This window comes from Panthera pardus, unplaced genomic scaffold, assembly GCF_024362965.1.
Source record: "Panthera pardus isolate Hobbes unplaced genomic scaffold, ASM2436296v1 HiC_scaffold_1, whole genome shotgun sequence".
Lineage (NCBI taxonomy): Eukaryota > Metazoa > Chordata > Mammalia > Carnivora > Felidae > Panthera > Panthera pardus.
Genome location: NW_026526654.1, coordinates 79,491,514 through 79,517,062, shown reverse-complemented (window position 1 = coordinate 79,517,062; position 25,549 = coordinate 79,491,514). Strand labels below are relative to the sequence as shown.

General features: G+C 34.9%; 1 protein-coding gene across 1 annotated transcript in view; it reads right to left on the bottom strand.

Moving 5' to 3' along the window:
* Window positions 1-25,549, bottom strand: part of N4BP2L2 (NEDD4 binding protein 2 like 2) — a 72,946-nt gene that overhangs the window by 40,552 nt on the left and 6,845 nt on the right. Inside the window, 4 exon segments of the mRNA XM_019447817.2 lie at window positions 12,316-12,462; window positions 15,347-15,423; window positions 15,815-15,903; window positions 20,163-20,287. Coding sequence (XP_019303362.2) covers window positions 12,316-12,462; window positions 15,347-15,423; window positions 15,815-15,903; window positions 20,163-20,287 — 438 coding nt within the window.

Sequence of the window (25,549 nt, the reverse complement as noted above, 5' to 3'; positions counted from 1 at the left end):
AAATGCCTCGCAGCTAGCTAGTGTAATAGCAGTGTATTAGTTTGGTAAGGCTATGACAAAGTACCACAGACTGGGTGGCTTACTCAACAGAAATTTATTTTCTCAGAATTCTGGAGGTTTTGAGTCTGAGAATGAAGTGTCAGCAGGGTTGTTTTCTTCTAAGGCCTCTCTCCTTGGCTGGCAGATGGCTGTCTTCCTCCAGTGTCTTCATATGGTCTTCCTTTCTGTGTGTCTGTGTCCTAATATCCTCTTTTTATAAGGACACCAGTCATATTAAATTAGAGCTCATCCATATGACCATATTTTATCTTAATTACCTCTTTAAAGGCCCTATCTCCAAATATAGTTACCTTCTGAGGTACTGGGTATTAGGAGTTCAGCATATAATTTTGAGGGAACTTAATTCAGCCAATAACACCCTACCGTCTCCATAATTCATGTTCTTCTCATCACAAAATATATTCACATCATCCCAACAGCTCCCCAAGTCTAAATTCATTCCAGCATCAACTCTAATAAGTCATCAAAAATATCATTTACATCAGGTATGGGTGGACCTGAGTTGTGATTCACCCTGAGGTAAAATTCCTCTCCAACTGTGAACTGTGAATCTAGTTAAGTTACCTGCTTTCAAAATACAATGGTGGGACAGGCATAGGATAGACATTCTCATTGCAAAAGGGAAAAATCAGAAAGAAAGGGGTAATGGTTCCCAAACAAGTTCAAAAACTAGCAAGGCAAATTCCATTAGATTTTAAGGCTAAAGAATAATTATTCTTTGGCTCCATACTATGTCCCCTGGGCCCCCTGGGCTGGAGGCCCTGCCTTTCTGGCCCACGAGTGCGGTAGCCCTACGTCCTCAGCCTTGGGGCTCCGATCCCATGATGGCAGTGGCAGCCCTGGCGGCAGCCTCTGAACAACTTTTAGGGACATTCTTCTGTGTTCTTGAAGGATAACACATGATCACAACCATGAGGACAACACAGGATCACAGCCAGCCGGTTCTACTGACTTATGGAAACCCAGAAGTCTGAGCACTTCCCTTCATTTCATTCTGTTTCATCCTTTCGGTCCAAGCTGTTAGGGTTTCTGCTAGCATTACTTCAGCTCTAGTTCTGCTGAGACAACTTAATGCATCCATAAGTCACATGCCTGTATTCTCTTTAGCAAATAGTTGTTTAGCAACAACCTTGATGTTGTCTCGAGAACACATACTTTCTAAGTCTTCATAATAGGCACAGGCTGAGAACTTTTCACACAAGTTTGGTTCCTTTTTGCTTAACAATTCCTTCCTCAATTTCTCTCTCTTGCATTTTACTATAAGCAAGGAGAAACCAGGCTGTGGCTCTTACACTTTGCTTAGAACTCTCAGCTAAAATGGGGCGCCTGGGTGGTTCAGTTGAGCATCCAACTTCGGCTCAGGTCATGATCTCATGGTTGGTGGGTTTGAGCCCCGTGTCGGGCTCTGTGCTGACAACTTGGAGCCTGGAGCCTGCTTCAGATTCTGTGTCCCCCTCTCACTCTCTGACCCTCGTCTGCTCTCTCTCTCAAAAAATAAACATAAAAAAAAAAAAAAAAAGAACTCTCAGCTAAAATATTCAAGTTCATTATACAAGTTCTATTTTCCACAAAACACTGGAATACAGTTCAGCCAGTTCTTTGCCACATTCTAACAAGATCACCTTTTGTCCATTCTCCAATAACACTTCTATCTGAGGCTTCACCAAAACATCTTTCACATTTCTACCAGCATTCTGTTCACGAGCACGTATGTGTATCTAAGACAACAGAAGCCATTTCGATAGCTCTTTCTTTTCATGGCCCTTACCAGAATCACCTTTAACATCCACATTTCTACCCATAATCTCCTGGGGCAACCTTGGCTTTTTCTAAAATGCACCTCAAAATTCTTCAAACCTCTACCATACCCAGTTCCAAAGCTACTCCAATATTTCTATGTATTTGTTAAAGCAGCATACCAATTCTCAATATGAAAATCTATTGTTAGTTTGCCAAATCTACAAGGTACCACAGATTGGGCGGCTTAAATAGCAAAAATTAATTTTCCCACAATTCTGGAGGTTAGAATTCCAAGATCAAGGTGTCAGCAGGATTGTTTTCTTCAAAGGTCTCTCTTGTTGCCTTTTAAGGTTGGCTGGCTGTGTCTTCACAAGGTCTTCCCTTTGTGTGCATTTTATCCTAATTTCTTCTTATAAGTACACCGGTCATATTTGATTTGGGCCCAACCCAAATATGGTCTCATTTTATTTTAATTACCTTTAAAGGCCCTGTATCCAAAGAGTCACATTCTAGGTACTGGGGATGAGGACTTCAACACATGAACTTTGAGGGGACACAATTCAGCCCATAATGGGCTGACAACCACTCATATTCACTTATTTTATGAATACTGAATATCACTTTTTCCTAGCCACTGTGCTAGCTGATGACCATGTAATGGTAAGCAAAACAGATACAAAGACTGGCTCAAAATCTCTGATTTAAAAATGAGTGGAAACAATCATCTACTCATACAAATTGATAAAGAAAAAGTACATGAGAACATATAACATGTATTTTGGACCCCACCAAGCCTGCTATGTCCAAAATGGCTTCCTTGAAGAGCTCAAATCTGAAGGATGAGTATGGAAGGGGGGGTGTGCACACAGAACTTTCCAGGAAGGGAAACTGAACAGCACAGTCAAGGAACTGAGAGGTGGTCAGTAGGGCTGGAATACAGAAAGTAAGAAGAGTAATAAAACATGAGGTTGGATAGGAAGGTAGGGGTCACATCACCCAGGGTCTTTAGCCTAACAGCAATGGAAAGCATCTGAAAAGTTTTACATGTGATTATATTTTCTTTTTACAAAGATCACTCAGGCAAGGTAGGTGCTGGTAACGTTCTATTTCTTGAGCAGAGCTCTGGTTACACAGATATGTTCACTTTGTGAAATTTTGAGCTGTATGCTTATAATTTAAGTACTTTTCCATATGTCCATTATACTTTAGTCTGGTTAGACTGTGCAAAGAAAGGGTAGAACAGAGCAAGTAGTGATGTGGGGACCCTAGTCTCAGTAAGAGATAAACTAGATGATAATTCAAACTAGAAAGATGGCAGTCAAAAATGGAGAGAGAGATTCAAAAGGTATTTTTTAAGTGACAAAATCCACAGACCCTGGTTGATGAACTGAATATGAAGAGGGAAAGGAAGCATTAAAGAAGACTCCCAAGTTTCTGGCTTGCAGAAATGGATGGTAGATTCATTCACTATGCAAGGAAATCCTAGAAATCCAGAGATGGGAGAAAAGATCACTGCTCAATCTTTCAAGATGATCACTGCTCATCTTATTAGCAGAAATATCAGGTAGGCAGTTAAGTAAACAGTCTGAAGCTCAAAGGACAGGTCTGTAGAAAATACACTTGGGGATCAATACTGTTAATTACAGAAGCAGTGGGTACACCATCCTTCAGCCAATATTTAACGAGCTCCTATAGTATTACAGGCACTGGTTTAGATTCTGTGGATATAGCTGTGGACAAAATAAACAAGTTCTCTTGGGACTTACATTCTTGTTCAGGAAGACCCTCAACAAACCAGTACCAAATAAGGTAACTTCAACTACTAGTAAGTACCATGATGAAGACAAAACAGGACAATGTAGTAAGAGTGACAGGGATGGGGCTATTTCACATTAGATTGGAATAGTCAGGGAAAGTTTGTATTAATTTTTTTTTAATTATAGATTAATTGCTCTGTTGATAAAACTACAGGGCAACAAAGAAAAAAGTGAGACTACTATGTACAAGTAAGAAATGATGAAATCTCCTGGGGAAAGCGAAGAGTAAGAACAGAAGGTGGTCTAGAACTAAAACTGAGAAGAATTTGGAAAAATAAAAACCAAGAAAGGCAGCAAATGAGACTGAGAAGTACGCAGAGATAGGAACAAAAACCTCATCAGGGAAAAATATTTTAAGGAAAAAAGTGATCAAGAGTCAAATGCTTGCTGAGTCATCGTATGGGAACTGAAAAAGGCTCATCAACACAGAGGAACATTCTGGAAACCTTAAAATCTAAAATGGTAGAGGAAGAAGCTAAAACGGGAATGGGCTGAATAGTATCAAACACAGCTGAGGGGAGGGTGCCTGGGTGGCTCAATCGGTTAAGCATCGACTCTTGATTTCAGCTCAGGTCAGGGTCTCATGGCTCAGTGGTTCAGTTTGTGAGATTGAGCACCTCCTGCGGTCCTGCTCTGAGACTAATAGCACGGAGTCAGCTTGGGATTCTCTCTCTCTGCCCCTGCCCTCCCTGCTCACATGCTCACTGTCTCTCTCAGAATAAACAAACATTAAAAAAAAAAAAAATGGTTGAACGGAACATGACAATAGGTGTGCACAGTTCTTTAGAGGAGTCTGGCTATAAAGGAGTGGTGACAATAAAGAGGGGCTTTAAGAGATGAGACTTGATCACATCTGAATGTGGATTTAAGGAAAGAAAGCAAGATTGAAATTACAGAGAGAAGGAGTAACTGTCAACATATAAAGATTCCTGAAAGTAGTTAAGAGATGCAATCCAGACTACAAGTATACTTACTTACCTTAGATTGGAGGAGGGCTACCCTCTCCACTGAAATAGAAGAGAGAATGGAAGTAGAACTCAGACTGCCCGACTCTTGCAATGATGTGTTCTTTTCACTAAAATCATGCCATAAATATTCTGAAAAGTGTTCTAAGTAGGACAACAAACCAAAAAAATAAAAGTTTTTTTTTAATGTTTATTTATTTTTTGAAGGTGGGGGAAGGGGGGAAGACAACAGAAGATCTGAAGCAGGCTCTGTGCTGAGAGGAGAGAGACGTGGGGCCCAGACATGGGGCCCAAACTCACAAACTATGAGATCATGACCTGAGCCAAAATCAAGAGTCATAGGCTTAACTGACTGAGCCACTCAGGCGCCCCTGATTTTTTTTTTTTCTAATTAGACTTAGGATCACAATGCTTCAGAAGAAGGGCTCTGAAAAATGACTTTAGGACAAATACCTGAAGTATTTTTCACAGACTGTCTAGGAATTCTGCAAAGGGTTAAAGCAAAAAGCAAGAGAATAATCTCTAAATGACCCTAAAAGAAATGGATAATCAAAAGCCTCAAGGTTGCCTTATTTATCTGTATTCTAGGATTTAGTTTCTTGATCATAAATCACAAATCTAAAGACCACTGGTACAAAATCCAAAACAAAAGGCTCTGATGGCACCAGATGCACCAAGTGAAGTGGAAGAGGACTCCTCCCTGCTGGTCTGCACACTCTGGTCCTAGCAAGCATCAAATCCAACTAATTCACACTCCAGCTCCAGGTTTCCTAAATTACAAACTACCCTGTAAATTACTCTACTTAGACCAATGTGTCCTTGATATCAAAAGGTAGTTTTAGGAAGGATACTCAACAAATATTTTATTGACTCTTTTTAAAGGACAAAGATCCAAAGACCCAGTAGTGACCAAAGATGACAAGGAAGACCCCGTTTCATGGCATTTAGGGTACAAGATCATCTTTCTTCATAGCTTGGGCTCTATTGGTTCTTAAAAAGCAAAGGGAAGATAAGGAGGGAGAATACCACTTTGGACCACTAGCCTATCCTTCTAGCCTTAACAATTTCTTTCCTAGCATTCCCCAGAATTTTTTTTAAAAGCTGGTTTTTTTCTCATTAATTTTTAATGAAGTCAAAATGACTAGCCCAGGCCCCTATCACATTTCCTGTACATACTTCAATTTACTTACATTTGAACTGAAATGTTTTAACTACATCTTTGCTAGTATTACATTGTACTATATTTCAATAACCTCAATTCCACAATATACTGCTTTCTAGGTCCTGAACTGAAAACTAATTTAATCTATTAATGAAATCAATGCTCTTTCTGTTTCCATGAAGTCTTCCTTGTTCTAACAAAACTTCTAACTCTGATAAAATAAAAAATAAACACATCACAATCTAAAGATTAAGAAAAACCAAACAAGATCCAGTCCTTCTATTTAAGTTAACTAAAACAAAATAAGGCAATAATCAAGTTAGAATTCTTCATTCCATACTTAAAGGTTTTCCTTGTAGACTCTAATTAACTCAAGATATTAGTTATATAGTAAACTTAAGTAATTGCCTCTTTTACTGTTCTTTAATTTTGGAGAATTAAACAACACAGAAGAAAATGCTATTTCAAAAGACAGAAATGCTTAATTTTTCAGAAATTCAAAAAACTGATGTAATTGCCATAACATCTACTACTACAGGACACTAAGTAATAAGTGAACAGTTAAAGAAAAATCAATTAAGACCACTTACACATAGTGTTGACCTTTTCTGGGAAACATTGCCTCAAACTTAATCAGTGTAACAAACAGCTTATGTAATTTAACAATCCATTTATTGAATACTACACACTTCAAAAGCTCATTGATATTAGAAATTAAATTTTAAACATTAAAGCACAACAGCATATGTAAAAATTCAATTGCAAAGATGTTGCTGAAACGTGATTATCAATTATATCAATGTATATCTTATAGAAAATATTAAATACTAAATGGTATCTTACTTGCAATCTTGACTCTTAAAAATAGCACTGTAGATAAATGGCCACTTACAGGTTTCTTTACTCACTTTTGTTGATAAATCAACATACCTTCAATCCTACAAATTCAAAGGTACCATTAAAGATGTATTCAATGCTTCACCGGAATTTCTTTCCTACCTTAAAAAAAAAACAACCCTAAATTTATAATATTTTTTTAAAAGAAGGCTGTGTTTAAAAGATAAAATGGGATATAGTAAGGAATATGCCTGACCTAGATTTTGATCCCAGTTATATCTCTCCCTAGGGAAATTATGTTGGCTAAGTTGCATAACCTCTGATAAGTTTTTGTTTCCTCTTTATAAAACCCTTGTAGGACTGTTATGAAAACTTGAGACACTGTTAACAATCACATTTACAACACAGCCTGGCATTGACAGGCATTACATAAATGGCAGCTGCTTAAATGAACAGTATATTAAGACTTATTGCTATTAAATTCCTGTTGTTCATTGTAGCAGCACTGCCCTATATGAAGATCCACTTGTAGAGGTCAAACTCAAAATACCTATCAACTTTCCTTCAAAATCACTCAGTTCTTTAATAAAGGTGGACTGCAGAATCATGATGTAATAGTGAATTCTACAATACTGAATTCCCAACTACTACTTACCAACAAGTCTATCATCATGATGCTTAAGTGTTATAAATTACTTTTTCTCAAATTCAAACATCCAAGTCCTATGCCATGTTTATGGGATTCTTAACCATGAGTAACCATTGGTAGACTTTTACAAATCTTTCCAAGGATTTTCATATCTAAGTTCTAACTAAACAGCAGGGTCAGGAAACTAACTGCAAAGCTGTTGGTCTATAAATATAACATGGTGAAGTAAGTTTCATAAGGAACAATGAGTTCAGTAAAACATAGGAGGGGAAAAAGTTACCTCCATTTTTGTCAGCCACTTACCATCCCACCATCTTCATTAAAAATGTTATGAAGTTACACAAGGATAGCTGAGCAGAAAATGGACAGAAAATGTGTATGGGAAAAGACTATGAAAGAAACAAGAAACACAATTTCTAATACTAACAAGACAGAAAAAAAAAACAAAAAGAAAAAAGAATAAAGGCAGAGGAAAAACCCACAATCCCATCCCAAAATCAAATTTCATTTTGTTATATTAAGAAACTGAAGAGTTCAGAATTACAATTGAAGAGATAGTACGAAGTTGTACAGCTGCAATGAATAGTTGTAGATGAACTACCCAAAGCGCAAAGCTTTGGATTTATATGTCCTGAGAATGCAGTTAAAACTGCAAAACAAGAAAATAATCTACATAAAGTTATTTCAATGGACTCTACTGAACTTGCATGCAATTTTAACCATGAATGAACAGATTATTCTTACTTTTTTCCTTTAGTCACTAATAAAGTTCAGAGGCAAAAAGCCCCTGTGTCATCTTAAAAATCTCTCAATCTTCCCATTAATTTACAAAAAGTTCAATTTAAAAAAAAAAACAAAAACACTGAAATATTTACAACTGGACAACACTCCCAGATAAAGTCTTCAGTTACTCACCAAAGCAGGTACAATGCTTCTTAATGTGACTGGGTCTAGTTCTAAGACTAGGAGTCAAACTATAGCTGTGTCCATACTAAATAATCTATTTTATTCATACTTAAGACAGCTTACTGACATTAATGGGCTCTACACTGGGAAGTATATTATAGTATGTGATTACTGCAGTCATCACACCTGGAACATGACACGGTTATCCAGAAAACAAAATTTGTTAGGAAAAAGTAGAAGATTATTTCTAATCTAAATCACTAAAATAAACTACTATTAAATGTATCGAGAAGTCAAAACTTTCCAATAGACACAGCCCTAGCTTGAGGTTCTTTTTTCAAAAAGTTATTTGGGTTACTCTTTCCCTTTGTTTCTGTGTGTACAGTGATAATGTACTAAGAATTTCCACAGGAGATATATTAAAAATTCAGCTTACAAATGTATATTCTATTACAAAAATTATGCCCTTTACTACAGCCTAAATAAAGATACTGAGGTAAATGACAGCCATTCTATTACAAGTTTTTGCAAAAATCATAATTATAAACTTCTCAAGGCTTGCTCCGCAATTTATAAAACATGCAAAAAATGAAAATTTTTTAGACTCAGGACACTTAGCAGTTTGAATCAGCTGAACTGATTTAAATGTTTCTTTGCAATGTAAAAAAAAGGAATCAAAAGACACAGGAGAAAATCAAGAGTTACTCCTCCTTGAAGACCTATTTCAACAAACTTAATAGTACTTTTTACCATTCTAAGGCTATTTTAAGGAAAAATCTGATATACAAACAAGAAGACCAATTAGTTTAACAGTACCTTAATTTTAACAATAAAATAAAATAAAAATTGGCATGCCAATTTTAATCAGTAAAGAGAAAGAAAACCATTACCAAAGAAGATATTCATTAATCCCTTAATATAATCCCACCTTTCTCTGTAAATTCACAAGAATTACAGCTAACAATTTTAGTGAAAAAAAAATTTTATTTATATATTATAACCTATAAAACTGATCTTCAAAAACCAGTAACTCAACCTGCGTTTTCCTGCTACCACCAAATACTTATTCTGACTGATCATTGTAACAAAAGTAAACAATACTTTGTCATGATTCTAGATTAAGGTGTTACTCTATTTATATGGGTTGCAAATGTTAAAAACATACACACACAAATCTTCAGCCCTAATAATGAATTCTCAGTTACTGCACTCATGTTAGAATACTACATAAAACTTCAATGAAGACAACAAAACCATCCAGTCAAGGCACTAATGTATTAACATTTCTTCAACATTTTCTGAAGAGAACACCAGCAATTTTCTTTATAAATACTTAAAAAAAACTAGACTCAGAAAATCAGATATTTCTGCAATAACAAAAACTAGAATTTGGTCAAAACAAGTATCTCATGTCCTTTGAAATCATGAATTCTTTCAAAACTTACCTATACATAAAACTAGAAAATTCCACAATCTATATTAATTAGACAAGAAATCAGCAAACTTCAAATACTTAAATCCACCCTATTGCTCCAACAGAACACAACCCAATCTTTTGTAAACAATCTTACTTTAAAACAGACATAAAATATTAAAAAGTTAACATTTCTTTTGAAAACGTGAACACGGAAAATAAAGATTACCTACCTAAAAAGCAGTACCAGAATTTCGACTGAATTACCACATAAGTATTTTTGTTAGCAGGATTATGACATATAGAAAATTACAAATCTGCTTATTAAAAGGAAAAGTATTTTTACACCAAGCCTATCAAAAAACAAAGCTGCATTCTGTGTAACTAAATGTATTTTACCTTATTTAAATAGGACCAATGCCTCCTTTATTCTTTGGGATAGAGACCTACTACTCATAGCATAGCAACCGGGGGCTATTCCATTAAGAATATAACTGAATTAAAAAAAAAAAAAAAAAAAGAGTATCTGAATAGAAGAGAAATTTTGATGAAAATATTTAATCAGTAAATTTCATATTTTTATAGATTTTTAACATCAAAGCAATGACTTCTAATAGTGACTATGGTATCTTTTATTGCATATTCATAGCTCGTTCTGTTATTGTTCAAATAATAAAAAAATTAGCCAGAATGCTAAGGGGGGAACTACTGATTTAATATGCTTGGTGGAACTATTAAATTAATTTTGTCTTTAAAAAAAAAAAAAACCTCAAAGTCTTTCAGAATTTAATTCTCCTGCCTCAATAAGGATCTATGATTTAAAAAATCAGCAATGATTAATGATCTCTACCTGATTATTTAAGTACTCAGAAGTACCAAAAGATGAAATTGATCCATTATAAAATCTGGAAATTTATTTCAGGCTACTAACATGAACATACTTCCTTATAACATTAATCCTTCAAAGGCAATTCTCTAATTCCTTGAAAATGTGCTTAACAGATATTAAGCATCTATTAATCAAAATCTATAGATTCACAGCACTATTCCTCTCAACAGTTTTATAAAGACAGAAGGAAAGGAACACATAGTATATATATCTAACAGATTTTTCATCTGTCCCCAAATTAAATTCTTCTGTACTATTCTCAAAATGTGCTAACTTACATGATAAATAAAATAATGGGAAACGCAAGCCCAAATACTAAGAAGTGTTACCCTTAAATAAAAAAAAAATACGTGAAAATACTGGATGAAGAAAATGTGTATATATATATAAATATATATACATTTACACACAAAACATGGGTTAGCATATTCCTACTATATCACATTTAGTTAAGATGAACAAATACATACAAACACACGTGTTAAACAAAATAGAGCAAGATAATATTCAAATGTAACCAGCACTGAATAGTACAAATAAATAGAAATCATATTCTTATCTCACAAAAGGCAATGTAAAACAGACCTTGTTGAGAGTGCTATATTTAGTTTTGTGCCTTGCACTTAGTATTACTTAAAAAGTAATATATAGATGTGGGGTAACATTTAAAGTAAAGTTGAAAAGAACAGCAAATGGTTTTAAACAACATATAAAGGCAGATTATTAGGTTCAGGATGGGCTGGTTTAGGAGTCAGTTAATGGACCATGTAAAACATTTGAAGGATCAAAACATTATTTTTTAAAAAGCATGTAATTAGCTGGGGTTTTTTCCTAAAAAAAGAGCAAATCAAAGATTAGGATGAATTACAAAATCTCTGAAATGAACTCCATCTCAGGTTTTAAATTTTAAGTGACAGAACACAATCTAACAAAGAAAACTCTCCAGTGAGACATACAGTTGGCCTACAGAAAAATTAAAACTAGAAGAAATAAAATATCCTACAGGACAAATCTTCTTACAATTAATGCTAAGGACCTGTCCAAAAAATTTTAATATTAGAATTATACTGTGTTAAATTAGAGAAAAATGATTTATTATCAGAATAACCTGAAGAGCTTTTTCTAAATATACAGTGATTTCCCTATTTATCCACTCCAGAATTGGGGAGTGTGAAGGGGCAGGGCAATGGTTTGAGAAGAGTGATGAATATGTATATGATATATTATGAATATGTATATTGTGGAGAAAACCACCCAGGTGGTTGACATACCTACTGCTATATAGTATTTAATGGAGAATTTAAGCAATATGCTCTAATTAGCTTATAAATATTTTTGTCACACAGACGAATCTGCAGAAACATAATTTTACCTGTGTACTGAATAGGGGAATCAACTGAGGTGCCTATAAAAAGTTAGTATTTCTTACATATTTAAATGTAGGAAAGGTAGTTAAGGAAAATTACTAGCATTTTATGCAAAGTTAGATTTAGATATGAGCTATAAAACTGTTCAACATTATCTACAAAATAGGTAAAATTAGTTTAAAATTCAGTTGTAGAAAAACCATTCTAGGTCCTACCCACACTACTCAGATATTTTCATAATAACCAAGGGAATTACAACAAAAAAACTATAAAAACATTTAAAAAACCATTTTATATAATTTTTATTTACACTTTAGGATTTAAACAACTTGCTGGGAACATCCCTTGTGGGACAACGTAGTCTTTTTTTATTTGAAACTATTTAAACTTCAACATAGGCTCACTAATTTTTTTCAAGGGCAAGCAACAAATGTGTTAGCTGAAAATAGCCAACTTAATGATTATTTGTAACACAGACTTGATTAGGTGAGCCTAGAGATCCTCCCCACCTCTGTCTCCCCTGTGAAGGAGGAGGTCTTTGTGTGCTTTTGTGTGGCGGTTCCACTGAATTCATTACAATAGAGATGGACATTTCGTATTCGTAACGATCCAACATCTGAGCAATCTTCTTTCGAGATACACCATGTTTATTCCTCCTACCAAAAAAGAAAAGGATTCAATTCTTTAGGGTAACAAAGTACAGATTCTAAATTATATTTTACAAATAAACACTAAAAAATATACCTCATTCACATACATTTTGGACAAAAAAAATTTATACTGGCTCTCAAAAATTTTAACAATATTTTAAAAATACTGAAAGACACCATAAATCACAACAAAATGTTAAAAGATAGTATCTTCTTCACACGGAACTAACTACCAATTTGCTGAACCATGGAGTTAATCTCCCCCCTGGCTTCTAATAACAAATCAAAGATTATAAGACAATGTTTTGGGAATTATAGAGGAATTGAGTGGACCTCTAGGACTTACAAAAGTCTTATGAATATTTATCACTTTTTAAGTTATTTTAGGACACTTCCTACTGTATTTTTATAATTTATTATCAACACCAAATTATTATTAGAGATAAAACAACTTGGACGTATTTTACAAAACAAAATGTTGAGTAACAGAAATTAGACACAATGAATATACATTGTATTTTATTTATATAAAATTTGAAAAAAGCATTAAACCATGGTGTTAGGCAAAAGGTGTTTTAGAAAAAAGATGCATTAAAAAAAAAAAGAAAACAGTAAGATGCATTAAAGAAAGGGAAGTAATTACCAGGAAAATTGTTACTAGGAAAAGGAATTGGAAGAACTTGTGAGGTGTTAATAATATTCTTATAATGTGGGTAAGGTTAAATGAATATTTACCTTACAGGAAATTTGTTAAGTTGTATATTTACATTTTACATAATTTTGTGAGTTTAATTACAACAACAAAAAGTGGTTTAAAAATTACTCTTGACCCTCAAAAAACTTTTAACATTTTACCCTTGTAGTTTTCTATAACTTGACTTGGATATGGCAAAACACACAAGAACACATTTTACATTTAAGGTTATAGTTCTAGATTTACTAATGTTAACTAATTTTTCCCAGAAAAGGGACACAAAGGAAATGTTTATGCTTTAAAACTATTGCTATTATGGTCAAGATGAGAAGAGAAAGCAAAAAAGGACTAGAAGACCAAAAAAAAAGGGCCAGAGGGGAAGGATGAGGTTGAAATGGCAAGATATAACTAAATCCACAAGATGTCAGAATTGGTAATTCAATCAACTTACCAAAAAAAATCTGTCTATACTAGACATCAATTAAGCTCACTTTATTTTATAAAGTCAATTATATTAAGAATTCTAATAAATTTCAACAGTCCTCAAATGTTAATGAAGCCTAACTGTATTTGTATTTCATCCTTTTATTCTGCATAACCCAAACAGCTTTAGTTCTTAAACTTGTCTCTTCTACTTGAGGTGAAATACACACAGAGAAGCAAGCAAACAATACTGAATATTAATAAATCTATCAGTTTTATCTACATATGATCACAGTATGCAAATCAGAAAGGGAAAAGGGGTAACCAAATGAATAAAAGGTAAGGGGAAAAGAAATTAGCTGAAGATCATACACAGAATAATAGTGTTAAGCTGGAAGAGGGCAAGCTGAGGTGGGGAAAAAAAAAACTGTTTTTTTAAAAAAAGGAAGCGATGGCTGCACAATTCTGTGAATATACAGTTGACCCTTGACCAACACAGGTTTGAATTGTGCAGATCCATGTACATATGGCTTTTCAGTAAATACAGTGCAGTACTGTAAGTGTACTTTCTCTTCCTTATGACTTTCTTAATAACACTTTTCTCTAATATATATAACATACAAAATAGGTGTTAATTAGGTGTTTATGTTACCAGTAAGGCAGCAGGCTATAAGTAGTTTGGGGGGGGGGGGGGGATCAAAAGTCATTATCAAAAATGGAATCAAACTTCCATTATCTGTGGATTTTCAACTATACCAGGGGTCAGCACCTCTATCCCTTTCATTGTTCAAGAGTCCACTGCACTGAGAACCATGAATTGTACACTTTTAATATGTAAATTGTAAGGTATGTGAATTATATTTCGAAGTTGTTACCAAAAGCAGGGAGAGGAAATAAAAAACAAAGAAAGAAAAAGAGTCATAGGAAAACCAGTGACATGAGGGGAGAGAGATCAAGGTAAACACAAATGGAAGGCCAGGGTTGAAATCCACAATCCCTCACCACAAATTTTGAAACTGACAATGCTCTGAAAACTCAGTCTTATGTTGACTCAGATGGCAGCAAAATCTAATCAAACCTGTACTCATCTGGCAGTACAACAAACATTAGATTATGCAGAACCTTTCTTATCTAATTACAGGACTAGTCATGATTTGCCACAGAAAAATTAAGATCTGTGATTATGACATGCTGCCCCAAACTCTGCTCAGCGTATGATGATTGCATATACGCACTATATCACCTTTCTTGAAAAAACAAACAAAAATAACCCAAACCCGAATTCTAAAACATACTGATTACAAGGATCTTGGTTATGGGATTATGAATCTGTAGTAGTAAAGATGAAAACGAGAGAGCAAGCCGAAAACCCCAGGTAAAAAGGTGATGGGAGCTAAAATGGGAAGAGAAGTCTGAAGGGTATTGCAGATAAGTGGCACTAAACACCAGAGGAAAAGTTCTAACTTTTTCTTGAAAGTATTCTGGATCTCCACTAGCATTCAATAAACTATGAAACAGTGGTAGGAATTCACATAAGAAAAAGTAACACACTTAATAAGGAAAATTTAATAAAATCTACCAAGGGAAGGTGCCCCAAGAAGCCTTGAAGTCAATGCTTCTCTTAACAGAAAGTGAGTAGTCCCTATTCACAAGCAGCAAACATAAGACAAGCAAAAGCTAGTGAAGCAATTGTGTAAAGAAGAAAGAAAAAAAGAGAAAGATTCAAAAAATGTTTTCAAAGATAAGGATTCAAAAACAATTCGAGTGCCTTACTTTTCTAATTCTTCAGGATCAAATTTCCACCAAGTTTCAGGTTCATGAAACTCTACTCTGTATCCTTTTCCTATGGCCTACACAAAGGAAAGGAAGAAAACAAAAACCCAGAGAATACTTCTTAAAGTAAAAAAGAAGGCAGATAATTAGGAGTTTCATTTAGACAATACTTCTAAATTTGCTCTACCAAGAAAAATTCTACTTTTAAATAACATGCTCTATAAATATACTAAGACAACTTAACTGGACAATTTCAAATTACTATCCTCAAGTCCAGGCAAAACTAACAAGATGAACATATTTCTTTATAAGTACTATTCCCAGGTTTTAAAAACTAAGTAAATGAATACACCTCTTTATAAAATAGGGACAAATGTGTATATAATACATATCAAAGCAACCAAAATTTCAGAATATGAAAAAACTGACAGGATAAAATATTAAAATTCTCTCATATCTTATATTTACCATTTCCACATATGGTTTCATTTCCCAAGCTTGTGTATTAGTGTTGTCTATTATAACTGGAGATCTCCCTTGATTGATAGCTTGTTTTGCTGAAATAAAAAATAAATTTAAAAAACAAAAACAAAAACCAGAGAACTATTAGGTTAAAATATACAAAATAAAATGTAAACATTCACATTAAGAAATTTTCTATATCTCTGTACTTAAAACTAAAATTATGCAACCTCTTGAGTCAGTGCCATGAAAAAAAGGACTCCACATTTATTAAAAGGGAATTAAGAGACATAACCACGGACAATGTGTATTCTCTAGACCGGATACTGGTTTTGACAAACTAACGGTAAAGAACATTTGGGGGAAACATTTTGTTGAACTTACAGCTAAGGAAGCCTTCAGTCTAGAGCTTTCATTTAGAGGAAACACTGAATACAGTCTGACTATGAAAAGAGGTGAACATTTACTGACATGGCAAGATGAAAACTGGTAACTAAAAATGGCAAATTATAACATAGTATGTAAGTATGACTTTATTTTGGTCAAAATACAGAGATCCAGGGAGAGTTACTAAATATCAAAAGTGGGCATCTGAGGGTAACGGGAATATAAGCAATCTATGCTTATCTTTATCTATATTTCCCAATGTTCTATAATTACAAATAATGCCTTTGAAATAAGAAACTTAGGGATTTGGTTTTTTTTTTTTTTAAAGAATGCTATGGATATATTATTACTTGCCAGCAAAACTTTATATACCAAGTAGCTAAATACCAGTTAACTGACTTTGTAAATATTTCTTAGGACTAGAATTCTCGAATTAGGAGCTGAGATCACATGGAACTTTTCTAAACTACATCTCCCTATCCCTTTGCCATCTCTTCCCCATGGGGTAAGAATCACAGCCACAGTGAGCCACTGTTAATGACAAGAGTGTGCATACCCCAAGTGTAAACAGACAAGAAACGTAATTAAGAACCTACAATAAAATTTAAAAGGCTGAGGCGAAAGGCAATGCTATGGAAGTTTTGTTGGTGCTTAGAATTCAAAACATTAAGTTCTACATAATGAAAACATTTATACAGATGTCTAAGGACAAACAATTCCAAAGGTTAAGTAGTAATGACTGTCGTGGAATACATATTTGGAAAGAAGATGTCTCTAACTAACAAAAGAAATTTTGAATTTGGGTCATAAATAGCCTACCAAAATGCTATCATCTCCCATTGCTCTATCCCGAATCATAAACAGTGATCAAATCTTTCATTAAAAAAAAAAAAACTTACTAAACTAATTATCTTAAATGTCTAATAGTTAGGCTATCACCTCCAAGGAGTTACATTCCAGAAGAGGAGCTTAATAACCAAATTAAATCTCTGGTTTCAAGAATGGGAAGATTATCCTCTTTCAATGAAAAGGCATCATGTAATACAACATTTCAGTACACTCCAGGAAAAAACAGTTCCTAAGTAAACAATGTTTGAATACCCAAATAATGAGAGTCATAAACAAAATAACCACCATATTTTAAGAAACAGTAATGACACCTTGGAGAGGTTTTTAATTTACAGACAATCTAACATGAATTTAGAGTCTTCTAATAACACACACATGAAGCAGACAGATATTCCCAGAATGGTACCTGGCATTTAAAAGTATTCAATAAGGGGGTGCCTGGGTGGCTCAGTCGGTTAAGGGTCTGACTCTTGACTTCAGCTCAGGTCATGATTTCATGGTTCGTGGACTTGGGCCCCACACTGGGCTCTGTGCTACAGTGCTACAGCATAGAGCCTGCTTGGGATTCTCTCTCCTTCTCTCTCTGCCCCTCCCACCTCTCTTTCTCTCTCAAAATAAATAAACATTAAAAGAAAAAAGTATTCAATAGGGGTGCCTGGGTGGCTCAGTCAGTTAAGCCTTCGGCTCAGGCCATGATCTCATGAGCCCCGCATGAGCCCCGCATCAGGCTCTCTGTGCACAGCCTGCTTCAGATTTTCTGTCTCTCTCTCTGCCCCTTCCCCATACATGCACAGGCTCTTAGTCAGTGTTCTTACTCCTTGCTAGGTGCCTGGAGCCTGCTTGTGATTCATTCTCTCTCTCTCTCTCTCTCTCTCTCTCTCTCTCTCTCACACACACACACACACACACAAAATAAACTTAAAAAAATAAAAATATTCAATAAACATCTGTTAAAAAGAGAAATTTAGTCCTAAGTTAAGTCATGACTGTTAGTTATCATTACCTTGAAAACATGTTATACTGATAATAAAACCAGCACTTTAAGCACTATTCTTTGTTCAGCAAGTATAACTCACATGACATAAACATTTTAATGTAATATTCTAGACCAGTACTGCAAAGAGAAAAAAATGTTCCACACAAATTTCACAGTCCACCAAAGGTATACTGGCTTCATTAAGGAAAATGTTTCAGTAAGGAAACAATTCACTATTGGATAAAACCATTAGATATAAGGTTGATGGAGAACTTGATAATGGAGTAGGCTGCCCCTTTGAAGCTACTAATCAATCTTAGCATCACTAAAATTGGGACAACTAGACATATGGTTACATACATACATACATACATACATACATAAACCTAACAAATCCTCCTGTCTAGAACTAACCTCTATTTAAATACAGGAGAAAGAACAGGTTAAATAGTTACCACAAGGAAGCAGACAACTACAAAATATGGGACATTCTGTAGGACAAATAACCAAGTTCTACAACAAATTAATGTTACGAAGACAAAAAGAAGGTATGAAAGAGGATACAGATTAACGTAATTAAATGAAACATAAAACCAAATGTACTGCGAGGAACTAGCTTGTACCCTGATTCAAAGAGAACAACCGTAAAGAAATACTTACGACAACAGGGAAAATTTCATTACAGGGTGAGTATGTCAAGAAATTGTTTTTTTAAGTGTGATGATGGCATTGCAATTAAGATGCCATTAAGAAAAAGTTAATTTGAAGTGCATAAAATATGATGTCTGCAGTGTACTTTAAAAACCTTAGCAAATAAAAGTTGGGGGGGGGTGGTAAAACAAAAAGGATAAAGCCAATAAAGGCAAAATCTCAATAACTAATAATAATTCCGAGTGATGGATGTATGGTGTTCATTGTAATCTCTCTACTCTAGGTTTAAATTTTTCATAATAAAAAACAATTTGTGGGGCACCTGGGTGCTCAACCAGTTGAGTGTCGGACCCTTGATTTCGGCTCAGGTCATGAACTCATGGTTCATGAGATGGAACTCTGCATCAGGCTCCATGCTGACAGTGTGGAGCCTGCTTGGGATTTTCTCTCTCTTTCTCTCTCTCCCCCTCCCTCTCCTGCTCACTCTCTCTAAATAAACTTAAAAAAAATAAAAATAGAAACAATGTTGAATCATCAATGCATTCTTCATCTTTTTAAAAAGAAATTAACTTATAATGTAAGCCCTTACTAGTTCTAGATCAAAAGTTTTCAATCTTGACTGCAACATCAGAATATCTGGATAACTTTCTAGTTATCTGGTATCTAGCATCTGGATACCAGTGCTCAGATCCACTCCAGGCCAACTAAACCACAATCTGTGGAGCTAACATTAACTCATAAGTTTTTTTTTTTTTAAGTCCCTAGGAGGGGTGCCTGGGTGGCTCAGTCAGTTAAGCTTCTGACTCTTGATTTTGGCTCAGGTTCATGGGATCAAGCCCCTCTACGAGCTCTGTACAGACAGTGCAAAGCCTGCTTGGGATTCTCTCTCTCCCTCTCCGTCTGCCCATCCTCTCCCCCAGCTCACATGTGCACGCACATTCCCTCTCTCTCTCAAGATAAACTTTACAAATAAAAATATGTGTGCCTATGTTATGAACCACCAATCTAGAAAGAGAAAAGACTGACTGGTGTGCTTCTAAAAAATGTATTAAGTAGATTTTTTTTTTGTAGAATAATGTCAATGTGAAAAACTTTTAATATTCAAAGGTATTATATGAAGACAACATTACTATTATTCATAGAAAAATACTTTTTGGGAATATACAACAGTTTCAGGAGTTCTTTGAAATTTATTCCTTAGGTATAAAATAAAGGTTATCAAAATAACCCGCATCTCTATTTTGCCAGCCTATACTGGTACACTATTTACAGTTTACAAAATATACCTTTCTAAATTCTCTCATTTCATAACAACCTTGATCAAGTAAGGCAAATATAACTATCATTGCCTCTAACAGATGAAAAAATTGGGTCTCAAAGCTATTTAATGGCTTGCCAAAGTCATTCTGCTGGTAAAAGTCAAGTTGAGAATAAAAACTTAGTCTTCTCCTAGTCAAATATTCCATCCCAAAGACGTGGCCCAAAACAAACCTCTGTTCTGGTTCCAGTCATGGGCATCACCAAGTTGATTAACATTATACCTGTACCCATCTTGATGGTGAAAATAGTCATCAGTGCTGAACACAATGCCATCACGACTCTGACCAAGCAGAATTCTGTTAATAAAAGAAATCATAAGGTGCCATTTATAAAATTTATAACCATCAAAAATAAGCCACACAGGAATGAATCTCTGGTACTTACCTGTAAATATATAGCAAACATAATAGCACGGGAGCAGATTTCAGATTTCAAACATCACTTCACACTTAAGTCTATACAATTACAACCAGTAACGTTTGTAGGTGGCATTTGTATCACCACTTTTAAAAACATTCTTCAACCAATCCCCAAATTATGTTAACTATTATCCATGTTTTAACTTGAGTGTGAACTTGTATTTATAGTTTCTAAAATTGCCTAAATTTAGGGCAACAAGTAACCTAAAAGGCAAATAAGCCTAAGCAATTCATCTGGGGAAAACTTTATTTGACCTAAGATAGCCTTGATAAACTCATTTCCACAAGGCACAAATACATACGACCTAAAAGTGGAAGTCAGAAATAGCTTGAGGCTTAAGGTTGTGAAATAACATGTAATCCTCCAAAGTATAATCAAACTTTAAATCTGCTAAGAGATTAAATTACTAAATGAAGTCAATTACTAAGCACTAAATAAAAAACACACTCTTCAAATAAGTCAATGATAATCAAACTTTGTTCTCACAATATGATACTACCTTAAATTTCTAGGCACAGTGAGATTAACTAGTGTTGGGATTGTCAGAGAATTCCCCAAACCAGTGACTCATGAATTAAACTGGGGCGGGGGGTGCTGAGAAAAGGTAAAAAACAGTGAATATAATTTGGATCCAACAATAATAGAAGTTTTTTTTTTGTTGTTTCTCTCCTCCCTCTCAGCCATTAGGCAAGTGGATATCATTTTATAATTTTTTCTGGAAGAGAGTGGAAAGTGGTGGAAGGGATTGAAAATAAGAGTATTGTCATGGGATGATTCAAGAACACATACCTCCAAATCAAAGGAATAGGAAGGACTCCAACTATTAAGACAAACCTATCCCTCCTTTCCTCAGCTTATTGTAAACCTGTAAATAGGCATACCTCAGAGATATTGCAGGTTCAGTTCTACACCACAATAAAGGGAGTCAAATTAATTTTTTGGTTTCCCAGGGCATGTAAAAGTTATTACTAAAAAAACAATACATATACATATATATATATATATATATATATATATATATATATATATATACACACACACACACACCTTAATTCAAAAATATTTTATTGCTAAAAAATGCTAACCATCATCTGAGCTTTCAGTGAGTCGTAATCTTTTTTGCTGGTGGAGGGTCTTGCCTCAATCTTGATAGCTGCTACTGATCAGGATGGTGGTGGCTGAAGGCTGGGTGGCTGTGGCAATTCTCTAAAACTGGACAATTTTGTATCAACTCTTCCTTTTGTAAACAATTTCTCTGTAACGTGATGCTGTTTGATAGCATTTTACTCACAAAAGAACTTCTGTGAAAATCAGATTTAATCCACTCAAAACCTGCCACTGCTTTAACAATTAAGTTTATGGAATATTCTAAATCTTTTGTTGTTATTTCAACAATGTTCACAGCATCTTCACTAATGGACTTCATCTTAACAAACCACTTTCTTTGCTGTCCATAATAAGAAACACCTCATCTGTTAAAGTTTTATCATGAGATTGCAGCAATTCAATTACATCTTCAGGCTCCACTTCTAATTCTAATTCTCTTGCTCTTTCTACCACATCTGCAGTTGACTTCTCCACTGAAGTCTTAAATCCATCAAAGTTATCCATGAGGGTTGGAATCAACTTCCAAATTCCTCTTCATATAGATATTTTGACCCCATTAATCATGAATATTCTTAAGGGCATCTAGAATGGTGAATCCTTTCCAGGAGGTTTTCAATTTACTTTCAACTTACTTTGATCAAAGAATCACTATTTTTGGCAACTACAGCCTTACAAGATGTATTTCTTAATAATAAGACTTGAAAGTCAAAATTACTCCTTGATTCACGGGCTGAAGGATGAATGTTGTGGTAGCAGGCATGAAAACAACATTAATCCTGTTCTACATCTCCACCAAAGCTCTTGGGTAACCAGGTATACAGTCAGTGAGCAGTAATAATTTCAAAAGAATCTTTTTTTCTGAGCCATAGATCTCAACAGTGGGCTTCTAATATTCAGTAAACCATGTTGTAAACAAACATGCTGTCATCCATGCTGTCTGCTCAGGCAGAGTGCATTTAGCATAATTTTTAAGGGCTCTAGGATTTTGAGAATAGTAAATGACTATTGCCTTCAACCCAGTCACCAGCTGTGTTAGCCCTTAACAAGAAAGAGTCGGCCTGTCTTTTGAAGCTAAGGCACTGACTTCTCCTCTCTAGCTATGAAAATCCTAGATGGCAACTTATTCCAGTAAAAGAATGTTTGTCTACACTGAAAATCTGTCATTTAGTGTAGCCACCCACCTTCATTAATTATCTTAGCTAGATTTTCATTAATTAGCTACATCTTGCTGCAGCTTCTACACCAGCACTTCCGCTTCACCTTGTACTTTTATGTTATGGAGACAGCTTCTTTCCTTAAACTTCATGAACCAACCTCTGCTAGCTTCACACTTTTGTGTAGCTTCCTCACCTCTCTTGGCCTTCACAGAACTGCAGAGTGAGGACTCTGGATTAGGTTTTGGCTTAAGAGAATGTTGTGGCTGGTTGGATCTATTATCCATACTACTCCAACTTTCTCCATACTAGCAAGGCTATTTTGCTTTATCATCATTTGTGTGCTCAGTGGAGTAGCACTTTTAATTTCCTTCAAGAACCTTTCCTTTGCAGTCACAATTTGGCTGCCTGTTTGGCTCAAGAGGCCTGGCTTTTGGCCCATCTTGACTTTTGGCATGCCTTCCTCACTAAGCATAATCACTTCCAGCTTATGATTTTAAGTAAGACGTGCAACTCTCCCTTTCGGAACACTTAGAGACCACTGTAGGGTAACTCACTGGCCTAATTTCAATATTGTTGTGTCTCAGGGAATAAGTAGGCCTGAAAATAGGGAGAGAGATGGGGAACAAAAGGCTGGTGGAGCAGTCAGAATACAATGTTTATCAATTAAGTTTCCTATCTTATATGGGCACAGTTCGTGGCACCCCAAAACAATTATAATAGTAACATATGAGTTGTCTGGGTGGCTCAGTCAATTAAGCATCTGACTTCGGCTCAGGTCATGATCTCACGGCTCATGAGCCGGAGCCCTGCATCTGGTTTTGTGCTGACAGCTCAGAGCCTGGAGCCTGCTTCCGAGTCTGTCTCTCCCTCTCTCACTCTGCCCCTCCCCCACTCACACTCTGTGTGTGTCTCTCTCTCCTTCAAAATTAAACATAAAAAAATTTTTTTAATAGTAACATCAAAGATGACTAATCACAGATTACCATAACAAATATACTAAAAATAAAAAAGTTTGAAATATTCTTAGAATTGCTAAGTGACATAAGGACATTCAGTGAACAAATGCTTTTGGAAGAATGGAGCAAAAGACTTTCTTGACACAGGGTTACTGCAAACCTTTAATTTGTAAAAAGCGCAGTATCTATGAAGCACAATAAAACAAGGTATGCTTGTACATTTTATAATAAAAATAAAAGTGCAGATATAAAAATAAAAAAATTTAAACACGCATTTCCAATTATAGAAACTATAGTTCGAATTACTTCAAACAAAGCAAATGAAATTAAATGGTTAGTTATTTGCGAGGCTGGAGTTGGATTTCTTTTTTAAGTCACCATGATTTTTCCAAAATATACTATCTAACATAATTGGCATCTTATTTGTTTATACAGACAACCCAGAATATAAAAATGCTACAATATTAGCATTCCAAACCAAAGCTCAATCATGTAAAAATAATTTTGACCATAATCAGCCTTATCATATCAAATTATTTTCAACAGTATCAGAAAACTGATACCACCTTTCTTAGACATCCTGTTTCATTGTTTTCCATTCTTTTATTAGCACTGATTTTTCAGATATTAATAATACCATACGACAAACGTATAATAGCTTTTGTACCCAAGAAATGTTTTAACCACAAAAAAAGGTAGGTGGCGGGGTGTGGAGAGGGGAGGAGATAGCAAATCAACTTACACCATTAAACCAAGTAAACATCAAACATGAATAAACCTCTATGAAGAACATCTTAAATATATAAATCATAATTACAGCAAATAATTTTAGCTTGGAGAGAGACTTTTTCCTCCCAGACTATTCATGCAGCTTTTAAAAATTCCCTGAATTACCTCAAACTGTGAAGCTTTATTTTGGGGACTTATATAAAAAATTACCTGTAATCTATTTGGATATATTTGATGCCATATCAACCATCTGAACCAAAAATAAGTTACTTAAAAATATTAACATTTTCAAAATTCTTATGGTCAGATTCCATTAGAACTTTCACACATTAAGTAAGGTGTTAAAATGAATCCTCCAAATGTCAAAACTTAGAACTCTGAAAAATCAAGTATCTAATAAAAAAAAATCAGGTATGAACTCACTGGCTACTTGATTTGTATTTTCCAGAATATCTATCTTTTTGAAAACTTACTATATGACAAGCATTTTATGTATATCTATGACCCCATTTAACTCTCCTGACAACTTTGCCAATTTGATATTAAACAAATCCAGAAAAAAAAATGACTTCAGAAATCAGACTCCTGGAGTTACATAGCAGTGTCAGAGACAAAACCAATGGCTTACAATGAGGCCTGCTTCCTGGTATTCGCCCCCTCCTATAATCCCTTCCCCTTTAGTGTGGGTGGGAGTCAGTGACTACAGCTTCTAACACAATATGGCAAGGTTGATGTAATGTCCCTTCTGAGATTAGATTATAGAAAAAAGTGACTTATGTTTTAGGCTCAAAGCTGGCTCCCCTTCTCTTATCCGAGCTGTGAATGGAGAGCATCCCAAGGAGAAAAGAACCAAGGGAGGTCTCCAGCCTATAGCCAGCAACTAAATGAAGCCTTCAACCCAACAGCTCATAAGGAACTAAGCCTTGTCAACAACCTCAGTAGAGATGTTCCAAGCAGATCCACCCCAACCTTCAGATCAGAACAGAACCCTAGCCAACACTTTAATCAATAGCATTGTTAAAGACCTTGGACCCAGAGGCACCCAGATAACTGCACCCAGACTCCTGTCCTTCAGAAACTGTGAGATGATAAATGTTTGTTGCTTTAACTGTTTTTAATAAGGTAATTTGTTACACAGCCACAGAAAACTAGCAGTCTGTGCTTATAATTCTTCACTTAAGTAAGGAAC